At 37.6% G+C, this 25,556-nt stretch overlaps 2 protein-coding genes across 3 annotated transcripts in view; one reads left to right on the top strand and one right to left on the bottom strand.

The window, feature by feature from the left end:
* Nucleotides 1-4,575, top strand: part of DOK6 (docking protein 6) — a 407,473-nt gene extending 402,898 nt beyond the window's left edge. Inside the window, exon 8 of the mRNA XM_059041423.2 lies at nucleotides 768-4,575. Coding sequence (XP_058897406.1) covers nucleotides 768-907 — 140 coding nt within the window. The 3' untranslated portion in view covers nucleotides 908-4,575. The remainder of the gene's footprint in view (nucleotides 1-767) is intronic.
* A 16,793-nt stretch (nucleotides 4,576-21,368) lies between these two features.
* CD226 (CD226 molecule) overlaps nucleotides 21,369-25,556 on the bottom strand; it is an 88,382-nt gene continuing 84,194 nt past the window's right edge. The window contains exon 7 of one of the 2 annotated variants that reach the window (XM_067014378.1): nucleotides 21,369-22,960. In XM_067014378.1, the coding sequence (XP_066870479.1) occupies nucleotides 22,847-22,960 (114 nt within the window). In that variant the 3' untranslated portion in view covers nucleotides 21,369-22,846. The remainder of the gene's footprint in view (nucleotides 22,961-25,556) is intronic. The other variant, XM_067014379.1, reaches the window with a different exon arrangement.

Below are 25,556 nucleotides of genomic sequence, written 5' to 3'. Positions count from 1 at the left end.
CCACTGAGCTCATCCATTAGATAATCATCATTCTCACGTGTGAAGAACAATTACTGACTGATTAAGAAGGGATGGGGAGACCCCTGGGAAGTTCACCTGAAGCCCCAGAACGCATCCTTTCCCCCTAGTTGCTAGCATTCTGCTTGTTTTCCAGTAATCATTTCTGGATTCTGCATTAAACACATTTCTCGTCGCAGGGGTGCATCTGAACTATAAAATCATAGAAATAAATTTCCTATAAATCTTAACTTTGAGGCCATTTTAGTAACCATGAAAGTTTATCGTTTGAGTTAACCATGCCATGAAGTGGTTACTCACAAACCCGCCAGAAGAAGCGGGGCCTGAAACGCAATCATTGTGAAAGCTTTTTCCTGATAATTGATGGTGACGGGTTAGGATAAAAGTGTAGTCTGCCTGCTCAAAAGGTTTTAAGAAGTTATGTCATTTGCTTCTGTACGCTGAAAAGTGAGTATCAAAGAAAAGAAAGCGCTTACAGGCTCTCCAGCAAAAACAGCACCTTTTTTTTTTTTTGGAAAAGCTTTTTGTGCTTTTGTTCCAAAGGTTGAAGGAGAGTACAAGTCTGAGATCCCTAGCTCTCTGGCGTCCAGAATTTTTGAGAAGACACACTAAGGAAACTATTGAGCCCTGCATACAACATTTTTAACTCACCAAGGAACCGGACGCCATTTCTCCATTTTTACCTACTCACCTCGCGCTTTTCGGAGTCAGTTTCTTGGTACAGCTCTCCTTCCTTTTTCTCTCTCCAGGTCACGGGTTTGGGTCCTCGAAGATGTCACGTGCACAGACGTTTCCCAGCTACGCCTCGGAGCAGAGCGAAGAGACACAGCCGTCCTTATCCCAGTCCAGCAGCTACGGCTTCAGCTACAGCTCCAGTCTCATCCAATGACAGCCAGAGAGATGCTGAGACCAGAGAGAGAGTGTGTCCGGACCTGCCTGGGGGCCATCGCGCCCTCTGCCTCGCGGAGGACCAATTGCAGGGAACATTGAAATGGGTCGGGTCTATCCCTGCTCCCAGTGGAAGGTTAAAAACTGGAGTTCTGCTTCCCTGATTGCGTGGCTAAGTCCTTTATTTATTGAGTTTCTTGCAGGGGAGTCTATGTTTTACAAAAATAGAATCCAAATCATCTGAACAGTCAATTTAAATAAAATCCTTTGAGTCTGACACTAGCAGAAGCCTGGGCCGGGTGAGAAGTCACCGACGCTGGACTGTACCTGGGTGAAGGCGTTGCCCCTGTCCTCCTGGCTCAGTCCTCCCACCTGAGGAGAGGTCTCTCCTTAGACAGAAAGGTGACCCACAACGAGCTCTGTGGCTTGGAGGGTTTCGACAGGGACAAATCCAGTAAGCTCTACAAATGGCATCACAACTTTCCATATACATAAGCCCAGTGACAAGGGAACACGCCCACGAAATTTAGAACACACTCTTAAGCAGGGCCTTGTAGCTCTATTCTGTGTGTGTGCTCTGTGTATGTTTGTGTCTGTAGACAAGTATAGATATGGATATTGCTGTATCCATCTATATCTAACAAGTATATATCAATGTGTGCTGAGAGTGACAGCATATGCTCACTTAAATTGTTGAAAACTGTTATTTGGTGCATTAAAATTAAGATTGTTATGTTGAATAGCTATTTTTAAAATAGTGCTGTAAAAAAAAAAAAAAAGGCTTCTTATTAGCAAAGTATTTATGTAGTCACGTCTGCTCCTGTGGCAAACATAGGTGACGATGTGAAAAGGGGGACCACTTTGGAAGCGAAGGAACCAGTCTGGCTGTCCTGCACGTCACGTCACTGCACTGTCTTTCTGTTCAGTAATCTCTTGTTGGTGACGATGTTTCTCCCTTTGGCCCCCTCTGAGCTACGTGGGGAAGATTGGGTGTGATCCTCGACTGGCTTTCATTTAACCTCGAGGAAAAGGACTCTAAATGACAATCTATTTAAGAAAGAGTTAAAAGTACACTTTAAATGAAATCAGACAGTTTGCAGTCAGGAGACCAACAATAGGGACAGGACTATAGGTATCATTTTATGTGTCACAGATGCTGTTCTCAGAGAGCCATCAGGGGCTTGTAATTTACTGTGTAACCAGAACTGGCTGGGCTTTACTTTCCTTTTACTGGATATGGGTTGGCTGGGATTATAAGAGAAAATGGATCCAAAAAAAAAAAAGTTTTTTTTCATTCCTGAGACTAATGACAAACCTACTAGATTTAAAGGGACGCGGTGATTTCCACGTGCACTGGGAAAGTTTGGCTAATTTGGGTCAGCATAGATATTTTTGCCCTTAGTTTTGGAGTTTACTCACGTAAAAATAAAAATCATTCTGCCTGAATTATCTGATGCCACGTGCCTAAAGACGGTCAGCTCATAAATACTCCAAAGGTGGATTTAAAGAACAGTGAGCCCAGGTCACATGGAAGATGAAAACCTGATTTTCTTTTCAATATCAAAATTTTTTAAGCTTTCAAAGTTAGTCCGTTAAAAGGGTACCTTTTTTGCTGATCTGTGATAAGACTTTTTTTTCATCCATGTCCATAGCTTGAATGCAGAATCACAATGCATTGTGGAGAGTTACTAGTGGTAAAAGCAGTATTCAGTCCCTCCGTGATAAATTCGCACTCATAGCAACTGCCTAGATTTTCCACATCTCTCAGATAAGTCTGAAAATGCCCTCAAGATGCTAATCGTAAGAGTTAATGTGGCTGTGAAAAATAATTATCCTAAGCTTTCAGGGATAAAAAGAAAATTACTCAAATGCTCTGCACTGTGAATTTTGCTGACACAGCAGAAGAGCGGATGACTGGTTCCTGACGATGATACAGCCTTCCCTGAAATCCCAGCTTTCAGGGTTGAACACCTCTGAATTACTTTAGCACGTGGCATTTGCTTTTGAAATGCCACTAGTGAAACACACCAGAGCAACTCCCAGCTGAGACCATCTGAGCACAACTCCACGTGGTGCCGAGCTCAAAGCAAGCCTCTCGCGGCTCACTCGGTCGAGTTGTTGCTTACAGACCACAAGTTTCTACATGGAACTTAGGGGTACAGATCCTCAGGGGTCCTGGTATATGTCTCAGCTTTATTAATGTGCCAGAAGCACAGACAGCGGGTCCGGGGGGATTCTGCTAATTAGACGAGTCTGCTCTTGTGTCTGTTTGGTGGGAGACGCGATTCCTGCATGAAGTAGTTTCCAGAACACTGTTTGCTTGTGATCATTACCAGTGAGTGTAACTGAGCGGGTCCCAAAGATCAGGCATAACCTTGGGCTGGTTCATTCAGAAAATAATGTCATAAAAAAGAGTCAGGGAGAGAGAAATTTCCTTCCCATGTCCTTAACCCAATCTCATCACAATGAGAATAATGCTGTAAAAGATTTCATGATAAATTTTTGGAGATTGATTCTAGCATACTCCTCTAACTATACTTAAAATTGCAGCTAAGTCAAAATTGCTAAATGAACAGATAAGAGAATTTATATTAACCCAATATAATTGGCATAAGGCCATGCACACTGTAATCAGTGACAAGCAGATAAATATTCTGCAAAAACCAAAGATGAAAACTTACTGAACCAGTCTGCCGGAAGTTCATACATAAAACCAGCGCCAGTGGAGTAAGTAGAGTGGTCATAGGCGTGTACCCAACTCACTGGAGCTTGTAGGCTTTTGACTGAAGATGCCTCTATGCTTTGCAAGCATTTTTCTCCCTTCAGAAATTGTGTTCTTTAATAGACATGTGACTTTTTCATTGTGAGGGAGTGACTGCTATGAACCAAAGACATCTTTCGGCTCCTTCTGAAACGGACTCAGTCAGCTTTCCATCCAGATTTATACCGGTGGACAAAGATGGTCACAGTTTCCATATCGGGTTGGAAGAAAGCAGTGGTCAAGGAACCCAACACAAGTCATAAAGGATCTTCTGAGAGCAGAGAAAGCCTGGAAGACGTACACAGTTCATGGAAAGATTACCTGAAGGGATTTATTTTTTATGTCCCCAATTTTTTGTTCTGATAATATTAATTGTTGTACACGTGACATTATATTTATGTAGAAAAGTACAAAATAACTTTGACCCAATGGTTTACTATTCTGGTGGGAGGGAAAAGAAAACACTTCTTTCTCTTAGTCATCAAACAAATAACAGGCACTCAGAACTAATTTGTTTATGCAATAAATATTTATGAATCAATAGGTTTTGGCCACTGCCACAATTTGAACTTAATGAAATAAGAAATATATATTTACTTATATATTAAGGAAGATGTGGTTTGATAGAGCATGTGAAATAAAGTGAAACGTATCTATTAAAAGTAAACCTCACCTTTTCCAACAAGTAGTAACTATAGTACTAGTCCTGGTATCTTGTACAAATTTCCTCTGTCTTCATTGGGCAATTATGTTTGAAAATAATTTATCACCTATAAAATGGTTAACCACTTATTCTTTCTGTCCAGTATAGAAGCAGTGGACTGATAAATAACTTTACACTGTTTGTAGTTTCTATAAATCCAGCTTATTGCATGTGGTATCTTTATAGTAGCTATTAAAAACATCGTAAAAACTGATGTCTGCCCCTCTTTTTTGGCCAGTATCTCAGAAAACTCTGTAAAAAAGCATGATTACACTACTCCCTTGATTATTTGAGCCACTTACTAAAATGGACCATTAATGCGACAGTGAAAACAAGCTATGAAAATTATATTCTTGTAAAAACATTGTAGTCCAGATTTGATTTTTACAATACATACAGCACAATAAATGGGCAGTATACACTCAGTGGGGCTGAGCTTAGGCCTTTAACACTTTGTGTTTTATAGCAAACCTTATACCAAAAACAGTTCAAAGTGAAAATTATACATTTTCTCCAAATCTATCATGTCTGTCAATACCTTGCAATTTCAAACTGCTTTATCAATCATTAACTATACTTTATAATCCCGGAACCTTGGCCTTCTCAAACTAGATAGAACTTCGCCACTAGACCTGTGTTAATAATTATAGTAGGTGATACACCACACGAGTGAACCTCTAGCCTATGAAATTTATGGAGTGCTATTTCCCATGGAGGGGGTAGAGCAAGAGGAGGGCAACAGTTTAGATAAAATTACAGAAACTCCAATGAAGTGTCCAGTGTTACACTAGGACTCTGCTGTCTTCATATTCTGACCTCAGTTCCATGTCACAGACGTGGCCTTCTTTACTAGTTTCATCTTGTACTAAGTATGCAGTTGAAAGAAGACATCGGTTGTTTCAGGTTTTGAAGTTACCACAGAAAGACAACACATATCAAGTACGCCTTCCCTCAGTTTAGTGAAAGTTATTGCACACAAAAGAATGTATCATCACAAAACACCCATGGTTAAATGTCCCTTCAGTGACACGTGCATCACTTTCGTATGGTCAACCTCTCTGAGTTTCAACACGAAGATGTATTAGCTGTGACACTGGCTGGGGATTAAATAAGAGGTCAACAGCCTCACATGTGAATTCTCTATCAATGTATTCGAAAGATTCACCCACTTTTCTTCTCTGAAACGACCACAAACGCTTCCTTTTTTACTCGAGAATGTGAATCCTTGTTGTATCATTTCTACAGTTATTACAACTAGGTGAGGCATGGGATAGTTCATAGACTCTCGGGGAAGTTATCATGAGATGTTGGACACATTTTCTAAATAGATGGAATGCTAGCTAGCTCTGAAAGCAATCACGTAGAAGAAGATTTCCACTTTATGTTCTGCTCAGGAGAAAACCAAAACCCGTGGGTATTGTAATTTATTCAAAGGCGAAGAAATGGTCAGGAATAGTTTTGCCTCATTCCAGGCTTCTAATCCAGGAATGTTTCCTTGACTCCATGTCATCTCCCAGTTAGGCATGGTGGGAGCTGAGAAATACCACATGCCATCTAAATAAATAGGCCCTTGTACATTTAAGGGTTTCTTCCAATTTTTTAGATATTCCTCACTCTTCCTGGATTTATCCCCACTATATCAATAGAAAGGCTTGAGGAGGCAATTCATTAGACTGGTTGTAGGTCATGAATGATTAGGATAAGTTTTATTACTCCTACACTGTCTTCGAGTTCTTTGTTGGAAATTCAAATTTATTTATCCTGAAGCGATGGCTGAAAACTATAAAAAAATTTAGTAGGGCTTCCCTGGTGGCGCAGTGGTTGAGAGTCCGTCTGCCGATGCAGGGGACGCGGGTTCGTGCCCCGGTCCGGGAAGATCCCACATGCGCGGAGCGGCTGGGCCCGTGAGCCATGGCCGCTGAGCCTGCGCGTCCGGAGCCTGTGCTCCGCGACGGGAGAGGCCACAACGGTGAGAGGCCCACGAAAAAAAAAAAAAAAAATTAAGTAGATGTCCATGTTTTGTATTCCTGCTAGTTCATCATATTATAATTGTGATTATTATTTTGAGGATCTTTATCATTCTGTAGCACTTTCGTTTAATTATTTATGGCATTTGTCACAACTTAGATAATAATATCCCAGCTACATTTTTTTTCATGTGAACTCAAAAAGCTTTCATTTTCAATTGATATTTGGGGAATGGCATTTTTTACATTAAAATACCTTACACATCAAGTTTTTTCTTACACACTTCAGTAGACAATTATTTAAATTAACTTTAGATAAATAAGTTAAAATTACTAAATAATATGAAAACCACATTTTACTTGTGATTTTAGTACATTTTTCCCAGTTGAAGATTTTAACATCTTGTTAAGATTTAAAGGAGAGGAAAATACATTTTTAATTGAAATATACCAACTTCCTTCTAATAATTCAGCTTAAAAAGTTTTTATTTTACCTCATCTTCTATGTCTGCTACCCTAGTCCATATTTCATATTCTGTTTTTAAGAAGAATGAGTGGATTAAAATTTTCTAATAGTGATTTTGGTAAGATTAGTAGTTGAGGCAGATAACCTCCTCAAGTCTGCTCCCTGATTTTAGGACAATTTTAGACTTAAAGAGAACATAAAATCAATCCCTTCTGTAGACACAGAATCGTGGGTCAAACGGAGCAAGGTTTCCACACTGTCCCTGTAGTTGTGTTCATGTTGGAATTTGATTGTTATCTGAACACTCACGTGATCCACAGCCTCATAAGAGTTGCTTATTTTCAGGAATCAGAAATTTAAAAACCCAAATTGAGGAGAAAAAGAAAATTGAGATGATGATTAAAAAAATTTGTTTTTAAGTCACCACATGACTTCTCTCAAAGAAAACATTATGAGAGGGTTTTTATGGTGTTTCAATATCATTAACTCTTTTTTTTTTTCTTTGGGTACGCGGGCCTCTCACTTGCTGTGGCCTCTCCCGTTGCGGAGCACAGGCTCCGAACGCACAGGCTCAGCGGCCATGGCTCACGGGCCCAGCCGCTCCGCGGCATGTGGGATCCTCCCGGACCGGGGCACGAACCCGTGTACCGTGAACTGGCAGGCGGACTCTCAACCACTGCACCACCAGGAAAGCCCAATACCATTAACTCTTTGACTGAGGCTGAAAGGCAGGGAAAATGAAGAAGAAAATGAAAGAAATATCTTGATATTAAGTATGAATCAGAAATTAATATGATATAGGTCAATATGAAATAATTTGATTAATAAGATTGAGATTTACATATATATTGCATAATTCAAAGAACAATGCTTTTTATTATCATTAAGAAAAAATATATATAAGTGGGTGGAGCTGGGGGAGATGGAGCTCCAAATTTTTGTGATGACCTGAAGTAGAAGATTCTTTCCCAGTATAAGACACTATAATTTTAGTTATAGCAATCACTGTATAAATCACAGCAACAAATCCGTCTACCCCTTGACAATAAGTGAACATGAAAGCCAGAATCATCTTTACTGCAGATGACCAGAGACCTCCCAGGGTCTGCAGGGGCCCCAGTTACTCTCTCCACACAAGCCCTAACACACACACACACACACACACACACACACATACACACATACACACACACTTTTGACTATTTATCTACACTATATATTCCATTGTAATACTCTTTTTCCTAGGTCCACACAGAATTATCCCATCTTGTAAAATCCTTATCCCTATGAATCTTCAAAATATATTAAAATTATGTGCTGTATGTCTGCTTTCCATAAATTCTTTTAAATTAATTTATATATACTTTGTGAAGTCTTATACTGTACATTGTAAACAAATGTCATTTGTCATTGATTAAATTTATTGTTTATGAGTACTTTGATAAAAATAACTTTGGATGCTAGGCCCCTGTTAAGAAATAAAATACCCATTGCAATTTGCTTCTATTGGAAAATATGTGATTTCACATTCTTTATTTTTAATCACAATCTATGCCAGACAAATAATAGTTCAGGGACATCTGGACTTAAATACTTGTTGGGCCACCTTTGGGAAGGGAATGCAAAGAAATAGCTGTCTCTGGAAACTAAATGTGAATTTCTGGCAGAACAGAAAATATTATAATGTGGCAATAATAAAATTAGGAAATTAAACTATTTTAAAATCTGTCTGTGTGATTTTTCCCCTTGGTAAAATACATGAAATGCATAGTTCAAGAATTACCTTTTTCTGAATTCATAGTTTCTATATCTCAATCCTTAATAGATAAAACGTATTAATGTCTTACTCATAATTCTAAGAAATTTACAAATGATATTGCTGCCAGGAGGAAAATTTATACTGTGCAAGATTAAGTTTCTCCCATCACTTAAAAAAGGGTAAAGCAGTTCAAAAATACTACTTTACACCACAATTTTGCATGATTGAGATTTTTGAATATCTAACTTGATGGTTTTTACTCAAGAGTTGTTTAATATTGTTGGCACTGTAATATTGTATGATTTCCTTAATTTTTGTTATTGAATGACGAACTGTAACTATGTAATTAAACAGAATTCTGGCAATCATATTCTGCTAACCTTTAAGATGTCAATTATTCTTTCACTTATTGGCTTGCTATTTTTAAAATAAAGTAAAAGAAGGCCCTTTATTAAAGGTAAGGTTACTGAGAATTTATTATGTATTTCCAATGTTTTCCTCACCCTATGTGATAATAGAATATAATTTTTATTAGGTTGACTCTGATTTGGTGGAACCATAGAATATTAATGTTGAAAATGACATTGGTGATCAACACATTTTCTAGCGACGTCACACCCAAAGTTTTTAAGTGGCTTTCTCAGTGTCACACAACTAGAAAAAAAGGTTTTCCTCCAGAACTACGTTCACCCTCTAATAAGAAAAAGAAAATTATTGAAAATGAACATTTGGTAGACAAAGGTTTAATATCCAAAGTGAAATGTGTGTGGTCATGACTGTACCAGACACCAGTGGCTTCTTTATTATTTTCCATCCCATGATATAGCACCTTTGTCACTTGGACTTAGACCACAGAATCTGTTCCTGAAACTTAACCTTTAAATATTAGCTGGACTTATCTTATTACTTTACCAAATTAGTTGGGAGTATTTTTCCTTTTAGAGAGTCGTGTCTTTAAAGAAAGGGTGAGGCTTCCATAATATCAGAGAAATCAAAATGGGTGAGGGTCAAGCGGTCAGTCCTAGTGCTAAAAGGTCCTGCTCCAACCAGGTCTGGACAAGGTCTTGAATTTGAAGAAAGCAACAAAAAATGTATGTGTGCTTTCAATTCTGTGCAGAAGGTAGAAGGTTGGAAAATACTTAGGGAGTGGCAGTGATGATGCAAACACTCATTCCTTCTAACTGCTGAATGAAAAACAGCTTATTCTGGATATGACTTTTTTGTGCTAATTTCATAACAAATTGGTGGTGTGAACTTAATGGATTTTTCGTTCCCTTTCGGTCACTATTAAAATCATGGGGATTATATTTACTGGGGAAAGGGTCTTTATGAAAAGTGCAAGGTTTGTGTAAATTTAGAGCTGACATAAGAGAAGATGTTTAATAAATGCATGTCAGAGGGCACGGCCCAATAGCAATTACTATGCTATTTTTGTAATATACAAAGAAAAGCAAAATCAAATAACTCCCCAAGATGGCAAAACTGCTATCTTTATTTCCAAGTTATTCAAGAAAAATACTAGGCAAATATACCTAACTTTGATATCCATATGGTAAAATGTTAAATCAATGTTTGAGCAAGAACTGGATAGCGTATCTAAATATTCATGGAAACATGAATTATCCTAGTATCTAGGTGTTTTAGGAAATCAGGCTGCTGATTTATATGATCTCAAAGGCTAGTCAGTGGCTGAATACTTACTGAATGCTTGATATTGACAAAACATGAGTAGAGGGCACCTGGTATCTCTTGGCTCTCGTTCTTGCCTCCTTTTAATTACTATTGATACACAGCAGTGCCAGGAGGGCAATCTGATGGCAAAAGCCTATGTGGCTTTCCACAGAAGACCTGAGATGGCAAAAATAAAGGAGTAAGGGAGGGAAGAGAGACCAGCGTCATCAGCTTCCTAAATCCCTTTCTCAAAGCTGTCTCTGCGTTTCTCTCTTCCTCCTCCCGCTCCTTCCCACCCCTCCCCCTCCTCCTCCTTCTTCTTCTTTCTCAATCCCTCTCTTTTTCTCTCTCTCTCTCTGAATAGCTAGGCCTCGCTTTTTTTAATCACAGGAAATTATTAGGCAACATAGTCTAACACAACTCCAAAATTACCTCTTGCTATTTCTATTGTATAAATTTTGTTAAACCAGTTTTTCTAAAATTCCCTATTCCTCTCGACACAAACGTGTACATAAGACGAATACACACTCGCCATCGCTGTCTATGTATGTGTGAATTACAGAAATCTGTTCTACGTCTCTTATACTCTTCTGAATATTTGCAAACTTTGATTATAAGGTAGCCGAAAGAAAAAAAATACTATTGCAAAATTCAATTTAAAAAACATTAATTGAATCTTCTAAGAGCTGGGAATTCAAAAGTGAGTAAGACTTGGATTCTCCTTTAAGGAACTCACCATTTAAGGAAAAGTATGCATTTCAAGTCATGAAGTAGGTATATCCAGTCTAGCGCTGTTCAGCCAATGTCGCTTGACTTAATAAATTCCTTTCTTGTTCCAATATCCATTAAAAAATATGTTTTAGGTAGCCTGCTGTTTCTGAAGTTTATAGTTTTTTAACAAATGTAATTCTATTTCAGAGACCTAAATAGATAGAGCTTCATGTCCAAAACAATAAATATTAAGGCCATTAGCAGAACTAATCCATTTTACTCACTCTAACTACGGCCACCTCACTGTCAGCAAAATAATCTAAAGTAAAAATGCCACAAAGGATATACTGTGAACGTTCTGCTCAGCTCCGTACCCCACCCTCCTTCCCCACCATCTGGCCCTCTTTCTCAATACTGAGAGAGGCTGGCATTCTAAATTCTAAATTGCATGGACCATTGAGAGCGCTAAGAAATGTAACTAAAATGAATCATCATAAATTTAGAAATTGTAAGTGGGATGACTAGGTATTATATAGGAAAGATTGTCACTGCTACTTTTAATATTGTGCACAACTTAGACTGATTGGGGGTGATATTTGATATCTCAGGTAAAATCAACATTGCATATAGTACAAACTACTCACTACATACGTGAACAAAATGTAATTATTCCATCCTTCGTGTGACATTTGTCCTTTCCGACTCTTCAATAGAGATGTAAAATGTATACAGATCCCAGAGGCACTATTCCCCAAAAGAGATGTTATATTATGATGTTTGACATTTTAAACAATAACATTTATATGCTATACTTAACTGTGTGTTGTAGAGTTTGGGGCATTATTTTTAATGTATCAGAACACTATGAGCTCTCAAATAATTCAGGTCACTGCTGAGGACTCGAGTAAAAGGGATCATCTTTGTCTTTTTTGGTTCCTGTCTAGACACCATCTTTTCTTGAAGCTTAAATGACATGGGATTCTTACAATAATAACTGGTGGTTATTATTAACGTTGTTCCCTAATCTAGAAGTGATGGTAACAGGTCTTGGGCAGTAATGGGTTGTTTCTTAGTCTAACTTAATAGAAATGTACAACTTCAACACTGCTTCTATTAACATGTAAAGAGAAAGAGTTTAGAGTTTTAGAAGAAATTGTTCAATGATCTATTTAGAAAAGCTTTGCAATGTTTTGGTTTATGGCCATATGGAGTGAAGAAGCTATAGGGCCATCTGACTTGGGTCCATTGTTCATGTTAAACTGACTCTTTCACACATTTATGAAAGCATATAACTAACTAGCACTGTGTAACAGGCCCTCAGGATGTGTGGTCCTCCCTTCTCAAGTTGCCATTCTGTTTTGTTTATCTTACTTTGCATTGTGTGTTTTCTTCCATTGAAGCCTAACATTTGTATGTATATATGCACCCTGATCATGCTGTTAGTGCCTTGTTTCCTCTTATGCATGCATTCTTCTGATTCTCATTTACCTTCTGTGCAACTAATTCTTAAAATAAATTTATACTGAATACATGTAACCAGGGAAACACTTTCCTTTGACTTGCATTTATTCCGTTTTAGCAGCATCCAAAAAAAGTCATGAAGTCTGGTGCCTCGGACTGTATTCTGGGATGGATGGGTGTTACTGACAGTTCCTCTGACTTACTTTTTGCTGACTGCGTAGACTTGACACATTATTGTCTTCTTGTGGCTTGAGATGGTATGCCTCTTTACTACCCTTTGCTTCATTTTGGACTAAAAATTTTATAAGGCCTGATGTTGATCTGAACAGTCAGGGAAACTGAGTATGATCGTATGATCTCATACGAATCTTCAGATTGTATTCTACATTTTATTTTTGCTCAATTTTCATAGACAATAAATATTTTGTCATGTGGATCTGTGGCCCGTGAAAGTGGGACAGAAATAAGTATGGAACAGAGAGAGTCAGATGGGTCAGAATCCAGTGTCAGGCCACCCTAGTGAAGCATCACAAAATCAGGACAAAAAAACAGGCCAGAAACCAAGACAGTAGAAAATACATATACTAAAAATATGTGGGGAAGGACTTCCAGGTTTAATGCCAACATAGAAAGAGCTTGGCAGTGGCCATAATTACAACAAGAAAAAGCTGAACAGACTAAAAATCAGTGACTTTCCTTGGATCTATCAGAGAACTGAGGTCACAAGGCAAACCTCCACTGCAAAATCTGCAGAGACAGACACATCCAGACAGCTACAGCAACCAATGTCTCCTCACCTGGAGCAGAAGCTCTGAGGCCATCAACTAATAGGAACACCTAAAGGGTGAGCTGGACGAATTGCTGAACATAATTGTGGACTAATCGTGAGAAGCTCTTGGGAACCACAGTCTAACAGGGACCCCGAAAGCCACCAGAGTCTCACCATGAGGATCCAAGAAAGGTTCCCTCATGGATCTGGCCAGGGAAGAGGCAGCATCACCACTGTGAAATAAGCCAAGAGCATTCTCAGTAACAAAGACCTACACTCCAGAGGAAAGGACTTTGTCAGAGCACAGTTCTCAAACCTAGTCCCAGCTCCTGCAGACTTCCTGTCTCACCTAAGAAAGAAAAATAAAAATCATAATCATAATAACACAGTTAACAGTGGCCAGGCTGTCGTGGAAGTAGACTGGAAACTGCAGCCAGGGATTGGGGTAGAGGGCAAGAGGGAAAGCAATTCCGCCGGGGAAACATCTGTGAACCTAACAAAGTCATAGGCTGAGACTGAATCATACAGTAGTAGAACACCCTCCTCCCCTTCCCCCACTTGCCATCACACCAGTAGGGGTCCAGTATAATCACAGCAGACTGCAGACAAAAGAGCTGCAAGAGGGAAAATCTCTCTGAGGAGCACCTAGGAGTACTTGGTACATTTTTTTCTTTTTTCTTCTCTGTGAAGTCTCCCAGGAAGGGAAGGGGGCACATGTGAAACTCTCAGGATGCACTTTGTTACTGTGGCTGTGTACAGGTGCGGTAAAGTGCAGGTCCAGGTAGAGGTTCAGGTAGAGAATAGGCTGAGATGTGCTCAGTGTCAGGAGCAGCTAAGAGGACAGCAGAAAATGTCCAAGACGCTGCCAGGAACATTCATCCCAGAATGAGCCCGATGTCTCCTGATCTCAGGAGCTCCTGCGGTGGGGTGAGGGGTGGGGGAGAGGATGGAGAGTCCTTGGATGGGAAACACCTGGGCGCCCCAGTTGCCAGAGGCCCTTATTCCAGACTTGTCAGTATGCAGTCTGGTACATGCCATCTTTCAGGCAAACGCCAATCATTGTCAAGGCCTCCCAACATTCAATCAGAATCACAGTGTGCTGAAGTCTCACCCCAAAGGCACAGCCAGCTGTGGGGACCAGGCTCTGGGCCAAAGAACATGCAGGGGCAGGACTGACCAAAGCCAGGGTGGGGGTATGTACTGCACATGTGTGGGACGAGAGTGTGTACACTTCCAGAGCATTCTGGGCCACAGTGAGGACTCCTGGGGGACAATCCAATGTCTGCCATGGTCCAAGCCCATAGCTGGAGATATATAGGACATGATAACACAATTCAAAAGAAAGCTGGAGCACCTGTTTAATTTTAGACAAAGCAGACTTCAGGGCAAGGAATGTTATCAGGGATAAAAAGGGCATTACATGTGACAAAGTGGTCAATTCTCCAAGAAACACTGACAATCCTAAAAGTGTATGTTCCTAATAATAGAATAGCAAAATACACAAGGCAAAAGCTGATAAAACTTCAAGGTGACATAGACAAATCCATAACTGTAGCTGGAGACTGCAACATGTCTCTATCAGCATGTGATAGATCAAGCAGGGAGAAAATCAGAAAGAATATGGGTGACCTGAACAGCACTATCAGTCACTTTGATCTGCTGAACATTTATAGGATATTACATCCAGCAGCAGAATGCACATTCTTCTCAAGCTCACATGAAATATTCTCCGAGGTAGACCATATTCTGGGCCATAAAACACACCTTAATAAATTTAAAAGAATAGAAATCATACAAATAATGTTTTCAGACTACAACAAAATTAAATTAGAACTCTGTAAGAGAAATATAGTAGAGAAATCCAAATATATAGAGAGGTTTCCAAAGCATTTAAAAATAACCCATGAATCAAAGAAGCCTCAAGAAAAATCCAAAAATATTTTAATTAGATAAAAATAAAAATACAGCGTACCAGAATTTGTGGGATGCAGTGAAATTTAAAGCATTAAATGCCAAGAATGGAAAGGAAGAGAAATCTAAAATCAATAACCAAAGCTTACACACTAGGTAACTAGAGAAAGAAGAGCAAAATAAATCTAAAGCAAGCAGAAGAAAGAAAATAATAAAAATTAGAGAAGAAATCAATGAAATTGAAAATAACAGAAAAAAAAATCAATAAAACCAAAATCTGATTATTTGAAAAGATAAAAAAAATTAGTAAGGTCAAGAAAGGGTAGTCAAGAAAAAAAGAGAGAAGACAAAAATTACCACTATCGTAAATAAAGAAGGATCATCATTACAGATAGCCAATTGAAGAAACAACTGGATGTTAAAGGGTAATAAAGGAATATTGGGAACAACTCTATGCTAACAACTTGATAACAGATAAAATGGGCCAATTCCTTGAAAGGCATAAACTACCAAACCTCACACAAGGAAAAATAGATGAACTGTATAGCCCTATATCTACTAAAGAAATTGAATCAAAAATTAATAACCTTCCAAAGTGAAAGTACCATCCTAACAAACATTTATGGAAAAAATAATACCAATTCTCTACAACTCTTCCAAAAAACAGAAGCAGAGAAATTATGTCTAACTCATTCTATGAAGTCAGAATTATCCTAATATCAAACCAGATGAAACATTGCCAAAAAAAGATAAATATCTCCCATAAACTTAGATTTTAAAAAATCAACAAAATATTAGCAAAACAAATCCAACAATGTCTAAAAATAATTTTTGTTATCAGCTAGGATTTATTACAGTTATGCAAGACTGGTTCAACATTCAAAATTCGGAAATGTAATCTACCACATCAACAGGCTAACAAAGAAAAGTAATATAATCATATCAATCAGAGCAGAAAAGGCATTTGACAAAATACCACGTGCATTCATGATTTTTTAAAAACTCTCAGCAAATTCAGAGAAAAACTTTCTCAACTTGATAAAGAACATCTACAAAACACCCACAGCTAACATCATACTTAATGGTGAGAGAAGGCAGCAATGGACTATCTTATCACTCCTATTCAACATTTTGCTAGAAGTCCAAGCTGCCAAAATAAGACAAGAAAAAGAAATAAAATGCATAAAGATTGGGAAGCAATAAATGAAACTAACTTTATTTGCAGAAGACATAGTTGTCTATGCAGAGAACTCCAAAGAATCCACCAAAAAAACCCTGAAACTAACAAGCGAATACAAGAAGTTAATAGGATACAAAGCATACAGGTCCTGTACATATTTAGTTAAAAATACACCTAAGTACTTTATATGTATATTTTTGGTGTTGCAGTAAATGACGTTGATTTTTAAATATATAATTCTGATTGTTCATTGCTGGTATGTAGGAAAGCAATTGACTTTAAAAATAATATATTGACCTTTTATCCTGTTACCTTGCTATTAAGGGGAAGCTTTTAAGAGGTGTCTGTGAAGCTGCTGCCACTGAATACCTATGGCCTCTGTGGTTCTGCAGCCAAACATGTAGCAATATCTGGGGTGATTTTTGGTCTACAGGGTCAGCAGTCAGGAAGAGCTGGACATGCAATAGAGGGGGGTAAAGACAAGCTGGAATGTGCCAGACCCTCTCCATCTGTCCATCAACATTGTCCTAAATAACCTACACAGAGCAATATCCAGTGTCCCACATCTCATGCAACTTCCATTTTAGCCAATTCTAACCCATTACCACATAAAAAAAAAGGAGATTCCAGGACTTAGAGTTCCTCTGTTAATCCAATGGACAAAACACAATCTAGCACATAGTTTCTCTGGATCTTTTTGCCTCAATTGTCAATTAGGATAATCATATTTAACTTGCCTATATCTTAGAGTTGTTTTAAAAATTAAATAGGATAATGTAAGAAATATCTTTGAGAATTAGAGTGCATAGTAAAAACATATAACAATATTTTTGTCAGTAGCCCAAATTTATAATAGCTAGCAATTCATTAGCCATTGAAATGATGATCAAACAGACATCTAAGATTACAGAAAGGTTAGAAGAGTGTTGTATGTCTCTAGAAGCTATTGAGCTATTACATTTCTTTGTACGTTTATCATGTGAGCTAAAAAAAAAATCAAAATTTGCTTCTGATGATCTTCATTAGAAATGGTAAAATTTAAAAGTGAGATAAATTAGTGCAACTGAAGCCACATCAAAAGCTGTAGCAAGAAATTTTAATAACATTGAGGGTAAATTGGAGATTTCAGTCTTACCCAATCATCAGGTTAAAGGATAATGGTCTTAGTCACTATAAGTATTTTTGAATACCGGGAATAAAGGTTGTCATGAATAAGCGATTAAATAAGAAGGATATCGTCTTAAGAATGAACTAGCAGAAAAATACAAAATCAGCTGAGGTTAAATTTTGAAGAGTGAAGAAAGAAAGTTATCAGAGCTCAAAGTGGTTTCCTGCTTGTGGACCACTGGAGTTGCCACTTTTTCTCTGTTTTCTAAACTTGTTCCATCAGTGTCCTGGAACTGCTATAAGCCACCCATATCACTCAAATAAATTAACTGTTTTTTCTATAACATGGTCAGCATCTGCTTCTAATGCTTAAAACCAGTACCCTCAACTTTTACAGACACAAACCCAAATATAACAGGCTGCTTATTGTGCCGTTTTCTGGGTACTGCTTAAATACTTGTAATCTGGCACCTCATCCTTTTATACTGGGAAATTTTCTTGAATTGACTCCAGGTTGTACTGTCCTCTCTCTACTTTTTTTTCTGGATGAAGAGAGACATCAGGATGACAGCTATGCAGAAAGAATCACTGTTAATCTACCCAAGTCAACGTTTTAGGGTAATTTTTTAGGAGGAGGAGATTGCCTAAATATCTATTGCATGTCAGAGGATCTGGAAAGATCCCTCAGACCATTGGTGAAGAGTCTGAGATAAATTTATGGTAAATACAAAAATAGTAAACTACAAAAAGAGACAATTATTAACTCTAGGTAGGAAAAAAAGTTATGTAGGAAAGAATGCATAATCATTTTTTGACATGGGATTCAACTAAGAAGAGTATTGGCAAGATCATTAAAAATAAACACCAAATATTGAAACAATCAAAATTTAAATATAAATATTTTGGAAGGATGGGTACATGGGAAAGGTATACATGTGTGGTGAGTTCGTGGAGAGCAAGACATCTAAATCAATAAAGAATGTCTAAAATTTTTAAAAATCTAGTAATGATATATGTACACTCTTCAGAAAAGTAGAAAAAATAATCAGAAGTGAAATTTGTTGTCTCAATGGAGGGAAAATGCGAAGGACAGGGAACTACTATTTTTTTGCGAAAAAAAAACCACCCTTGAACAGCACACTTTGACTCTTTGAACTACATGCACTTATAAAATGAACTGAATGTTGCATTGAGATAGAAGCTACAAAGTATCACTGGTTTGATTTTTTTCTGCATTTAACTCTTCGTGTTAATATTATTCTGTAGGAATTTTCCCCTAATATTCTTTGATAACAAGTGAAACTAATGATCGTGAAGCGCTACATTTTATTCATTCAAACAACAGAACACAGTATATCAAGGTAAACATTTGCATGCCTTACAAAACCCAAGTCTGAAATTACACATAAAACCGGAAAAAAATGTTCTAAAGAGGGTGACTATATTACTTATCATTCAAACGGGGACAATAGACAATAAATGGGGATTATTCCAGACATTTATCACCCATACCCCCAAATTAGATCTTTTCTTACAACATAGTGCTTTAAATCTCGAAAAACAATATGTAATCCAACCTTGAAGACTTGTAAAATTTTTTAAGAAAGCATTGCGGTTAATTCTAGAAGCCATAGTTCTATCTATCGGATCACTAGCAATAGAAAAGTTTTTTTAAAAGCTTATTTTTACTTCATAAATATATAAGAGCCTAGAGACTTGACTTAGAATAACCCAATGAACAGACCAGTGGAAAAGTATATTAATTTATGCAAAAACCTGCACGTGAAGGTCAATACTTTCTAGATACTACATTCTAATAGTGGCCTAACTAATGATGATAATAAAATAATGGTATTACATGTTTATATAGTTTTATATTTTTCAAAGATATTTTCTTATCTCTACTATGGAAAGAAGCTAAACTTTGTACTCACTGTTTAGCACCTTCATTCTCACTATATAATAGCATCTGTATTCTACAGTATCTTCAATCTTGTTGACATTTCACACCAGCAGTACAAAATACAGCACGTTATTAAAAATCAAGGAGAAGCATTTTGATTACAGTGATTTCTAATTACGATGTGGACTCTACCAATTTGGAAAATTACTGTAATGTAGCTGTAGTTATTTTTTAACATAGTTCTATATAAACAAACATAACTTGGATGCTTACAATAAAAGTAAACCTACTAAAATTATTTTTATTTTACTTTATCTTATAAATTGATAGTCAAAGTATTTTAAATGTATATGTATAATATTTTAGTAATAAACTGAATTACTTAAAACTTTCTATAAATGTGAATATTTATTAACTGAAAACGCTAACTTCACCCACCTGCCTCCCACCCATATAAGCATGGTTGCAAGCTAATGAAATTCTATGCGATTTTCTCAGCATGCATAAAGGCTTTTAAATAATGTTCCAAGGTCTCGCTGATGATAATATAATCAATACCCTAATCACTATAGGTTAATAAGATGTATTCTTTCCCTGACAAAACTGTGTACTCTATAATGACATTGAACAAACTTACCTACCTTGTCATCACACAGTAATTCCTTGTAACTGATTACTTTAATGTAAATACTAAAATAAGGGCATTCAAAGGAAACAGATTATTTAATGTATTATGTATCAGTATAAATTATATATGTAAAAAAGAATCTTAGGAAGCATCTTGCTTCCTAAATAACACCTTGCAAAAAAGGTTTAAAACATAATTTAATTCAAGTCTGACCTTTCATTCCGTGGATCTGTTTTGATCTGTTTCCTTAGTAACAACTGGAATAGTAGGTACAACAGATTAGGAAAAATATATATACATGTGTGTTTGTATGTACATATATATATATACACACATACTATATATATATACCATATACCTACAATAGATACCATATATAGTGTGTGTGTATATATATATATATAGCAAGCATAGTTTTTTATATATATTAGGTAGAGTTCACAACTCCAGCAAGTTAGGTATAATATTAAAGAGACTACAATGAAAGTGATTTGTTAAGTAGAATATCCAAAGAAAGAAAATGAATGAACAGAATTTCATCAGCGTAACAGCTGACAGTATAGCAGGATCAGTAGAGGAGATCAGAGAAATTTCAGCAGGACTTAGGAAGGTTCCAAATCCCTGAAAAAATTCTGAGCCCTGCAGAGGAAGAATTTATAGAAAAGAAGGGACAGAGTAAATAGTTTTCATAAGTATTTGGAGTGAGAGATTTTTATAAAAGGTTAAAACACCCATGGAAAAAGAGATGAGTTTCAAGTGTTCTGGAGGCTTTGCAACACGTAAGGGGTTTGCCATAAAAATCTTCTCTGAAACCATATGGTAATGGTAGAAATGTTTTACTTCTCACCTACGTTAGTCATTGAGGATTTGGTTATCAGAATCTTCCAGAAAGTAATATTTTTATTAACTTTTAGGGAAAAGAAATCATTTATCTTTCAAAGGATGTTAAGTTTGCTTCACCATGCAAATTGATAGATTCGGCCATGGAAACTTTCATTGATCTGATATAGTCAACAAAACAGTAGATGGTTTTCTTGTAAAACTGCCTTCCAACTTTGTTACATATATATTTGTGGAAACAATTCTTGAATCCAGATATAACGATCTATAAGCAAACAAAATAAAAATGAGAGCTAACTCTCACTGCATGTACGTAAGTACACCTGGGAGTGGCCGGTTTTACTTTTTCCCTTCTGAAATAGGGGCATTCACAATCTCTGTAATTCACAGATAATTGCACCATGTGGCGTGCATGTATTTAAAGATAAAATCATAAAATATCCACCGGCCTGCTAAAACTGTAAATTACAGCCTAAGAATCTGTCTAGACAATATGAGAATTTGGTTTGGCATTGCTTAAGGTTTTCATGAAAAGTCTCCAACTTTGAAACCTAAATGCAGCTTTTGTGATGAAACTTTTAGAAATGAGGATCTTTTTTTTTTCTTTCTTTCTTTTTTTTTTTTTTGGCTGTGCCACACAGCTTGCAGGTTCTCAGTTCCCCAAGTAGGGGTTGAACCTGTGGTATGGCAGTGAAAGCCCAGAATCCTAACCACTAGGCCACCAGGGAACTGCCTAGAATTAAGAATCTTTTAAAGATGAGTATTAGAGACACGAATGATCATTATATCTGGTCATTACAAAACCATCGTGGTTTCAAGGTGCCCATGACCATTATTGAGTTGCACAAATACTTTTCATTGTTGCCTGCGTCTAGAATTTGGACAATGGCAGGCATGGTCTCTAACTGCCCTGTCAGTCATGACATTAGGCCAAACGGTGTCTTTGGCCAAACTGAAGCAGCAGAAGTTTCTTTGTACCTTCCTACCCTCTGATCCCTTTTCCTCCTTCCCCACACCTTCCCTGTGCTCTTGCCCCTCTCTTTTCTACCCTACCACCCTATACCACCACTTCCAACTATCATTCTTTTTCTCGTATTTAAATTTCACATACTAGGTACCTGACTCCTTTGAGAGAAATTACATATTAAAAATAATTCTCAAAAGTATAAAAAATTCAATATAAAAAATTAAGTTATTGTTGGATCATCTACTACTCTTGCTCATAAGGCTAAACGAGGGATAGTGAAATTCTATATGAAATCAGAAATGAATTGATTTGAGAGTAGAAAAGGAAGAGATTTCCCTGTCACATTTACCTTCCTCTTGACCATTTAGTCATTCTACTGCCAAGTACTCTTCTGGACCAAGCTGACCGAGTAGGTTCTAAAAGTGGGAAGAGAGACAGAGCTAACCTAGACCTGCCCTCCTACTCTTCTTAGCGGCTAACAGAAGATGTCTTGGAAGGTCATTACAGTCCGCATTTGTTGGCAACCAGCCCAGCTTCCAGGCTCCCCTTTACTTCTAATAAAACTCTGAATTTCCCAGTAGTGTGCTTTGGTCCCACTCCTACCTAGCTCTAAAGGTGAGCCCTTAACTGACTTAAGCCATTTCATCCTTTCTGGACATAATGATTGTCTTATGATGGACAAGTAACCAAATGTGTTTGCTCTATCAGAGCAAACTCTTTACCAGACAGAAACAAGGATTATGAGATGCCAAGAGTTGTTGGCAGTCATCTTGGAAACACAAGGGTAAAGTCTGAGTGAGAGTTAGGCTAACACCAAGGAAGTGGATCCAACACTGTGAAATTCTAGACATAATATTTAAGCCCTGGTAAATAACCCTTGCCTGAAGCTTGAGCGCCCCTTGATTGTTCCATTACATGATTCAATAAGTTTCCTTTTATGTGTAAGCTAATTAGGGTCAGGTTTTCTAAAACATTTCTGTTAAGAATGCTCTCTAATTAAGGCAGTATTTTTCCTGCCAAGTGAAATAAATTTGGTCAACTAGTAGTCAAGGTAGACACTAAATAGTGGGAAGAAATTGTATAAAGACCCATGTGCATAATAGTCATCATTAATATGCTCAGATTAAGGGAAAAGCTTAGACTCTAGTCTTTGGTCTATGAGAGAAGGTTGGGTAGTTGACATAAATATCCTCTCCTGCACCTTCTGAAGGTTGATTGGCAGGGACAGGACTTCTGTAGTTGTTGGTTGCCTAGGAAAACAAACGCAAAGGATGTTAATAATTGACTGCATTTCAGCACTTAATAAAGACACTCAACACATAAATCTCTCCTTAGTTCAACCACGATATAGGCCAAATTTCTATTACAGTTAATTTCATAAAACATTCTCTTCACTGTATTGAACTTCTGTGAGAAATTACATTCTTGATTTGCAGGGTGGTGAGTGAGATACAACAGAGACCTAGCCTTGATTATCACTTGATATATTGTGATATAAATTGCCTGTTTAAATGTAAAACCCCCTCTCCTGATGTTAGGCTATTTCGAAGAGAACCATTATTTGCATTTTTATATGGAAAGTCTAGTACAGTATTTTCCCATAGTGGATAATCATTAATTTCTGTTGAATGGAAAAATAAATATTTTTAAAGTACACAGTGTGCTGGCTTAAAAATAAGCAACTGAACACAATTTAAAAATTACAGGGACTCCCGTGGTGGCGCAGTGGTTAAGAATCCGCCTGCCAATGGAGGGGAAACAGGTTTGAGCCCTGACCCAGGAAGATCCCACATGCCGCGGAGCAACTAAGCCCGTGCGCCACAACTACTGAGCTCACGTGCCACAACTACTGAAGCCTGCACCCCTAGAGCCCATGCTCTGCGACAAGAGGAGCCACCGCAATGAGAAGCCTGCGCACCACAACGAAGAATGGCCCCTGCTCGCCGCAACTAGAGAAAGCCTGCAATGAAGACCCAACACAGCCAAAAATAAATAATGAAATAAAATAAAGTTTTTTAAAATTACAAAAATAAATGGACTTTCACTTTCAAGATGATGTTATACAATCATTAATCTTCTCTACCTTAATTGGGTCACTTTGACCACCTGTATGTATGTGTGTGACAGAAAATATGTAAGCAGAAGTGACAGAGGGGGAGAGAGAGCGGGAGCAGGGCAGAAGTGAAGGGAGGAGAAGGAGAGGGAGACAAGGAGACGGTGAGTAGTCTGAAAATTTAGTGCGGTTTCGGTGTTTGCGAGGAGAAAGTAAAAGGAAAATTCAAGTACTATTGTTTTCTATGTAGTTTATCTAAAAAAACCCCGAAAGAATCAAGTAGGTCTAACTTCACAGTCCAGCTTACTGTCTAACTTTCTAATCACCATTCAGATTATCATTATTCTGCAAAAGCCTGAACGAGTTGAATACCTAGTGAGGAAGTTGCAAAGTGCCTTTCCTCCTCTGAAATTCACAGCAATAAATGTGGTTTTGGATTGGCTTGAATGGGCAATAGCTAAGGACAGAGAAGGGATCCGGAAATTGTATGTGACAGAACACGGTTTCCTTGCATGCAGGCATGGCAGGTCAGACAAGGCCAGACTTCTCCAGCCTTCGCACTTTGTGCCCAGAAGCAAACCAGGAGATATTCAGAAAAAAAAATTTTTTGTTTTGTAAAAAGTAAATACCTAACAGAAAGAAGAAAGTTAAACTGATAGATTATTAAGAAGTTTGAAGCACATACACTGGATTGTCAGAAACTTTTTAGTACTTGAGGTTTTGGCCATGTAGCATTCCATGGCAAATAATTAAATTGAAGAGATATGGATGTAATTTTAGATAACACTCAGGGAAATGTTTTATTGTAAAATTTTGTAAACAGAATAGTATGTGTTAAAGAGAATATCTGACCTATAGTGGAGACAGTGAGCACGAAAATAAGCATCGCTCTTATCTTCAAACCCAGAAGGATATTTCTCCTCTGTCAATTAAACATTAAGGGGCAGGAGCAGGTAGAATGAGGAGGACAATGTCACAGTTCACTCGATTCCTGCAGCCCAACACAAAGGTCTTTAGCTTTATAATCTGAACGTCCGTTAATTAATAAACGGATCCAAACATCGTAACAATAATGAATATCCTGCATTGCATCCTTCTATGTGCTTGCTATGCTTTTAGTTTAATTTAATTTAATCCTCACAATAACCTCACGACATAAAAATACTATCATGCCCTGTGCTGGGTCAGATATCATCTCCCCTAAATTTTTGTCCTTCCCAGACGTTCATTAATGTGACCTTATTGGGAAATAGGGTGGCTGCAGATGTAATTAGTTAAGATGAGGTCATGCTGAAGTCAGGTGGGCTCTTAGTCCAATATGACTGGTTCCCTTATAAAAGGAGAAGAGATACAGACACACACACACACACACACACACACACGGAAGAATGCCATGTGAAGACAGAGGAAGAGACTGGAGAGCTGCGTCTACAAGCCAAGGAATGCCGACAACCACCAGCAGCCAGGAGAGAAGCACAGAACAGAGTCTCGTCCCAAGAGGGCACTGATCCTGCTGAGACCTTGATTTTGGATTCCAACCCTCCAGAACTGTGAGAGACTAGATTTCTGTTGTTTCTAGTCACCCTCTTTGTGGTAATTTTGTTGCTGCAGCCCTAGGAAACTAATACAGATTTTGGTAATGTGCAATGCTGATTATTATTATCTAGTGTAATTGCGCCTTTATTTATGTGAATGTAAAACAAACAGTTTCAAAAGGAATTAATAATCGGAGACTAGTTCAGAAAATAACCATTTCATCAAATAGCTGATCCTGGAACAACAGGCAACTGCAT

The sequence above is a fragment of the Kogia breviceps genome, chromosome 15 (assembly GCF_026419965.1).
Source record: "Kogia breviceps isolate mKogBre1 chromosome 15, mKogBre1 haplotype 1, whole genome shotgun sequence".
NCBI classification, from domain to species: Eukaryota; Metazoa; Chordata; class Mammalia; order Artiodactyla; family Physeteridae; genus Kogia; species Kogia breviceps.
This window is presented reverse-complemented; position numbering and strand designations above follow the sequence as displayed.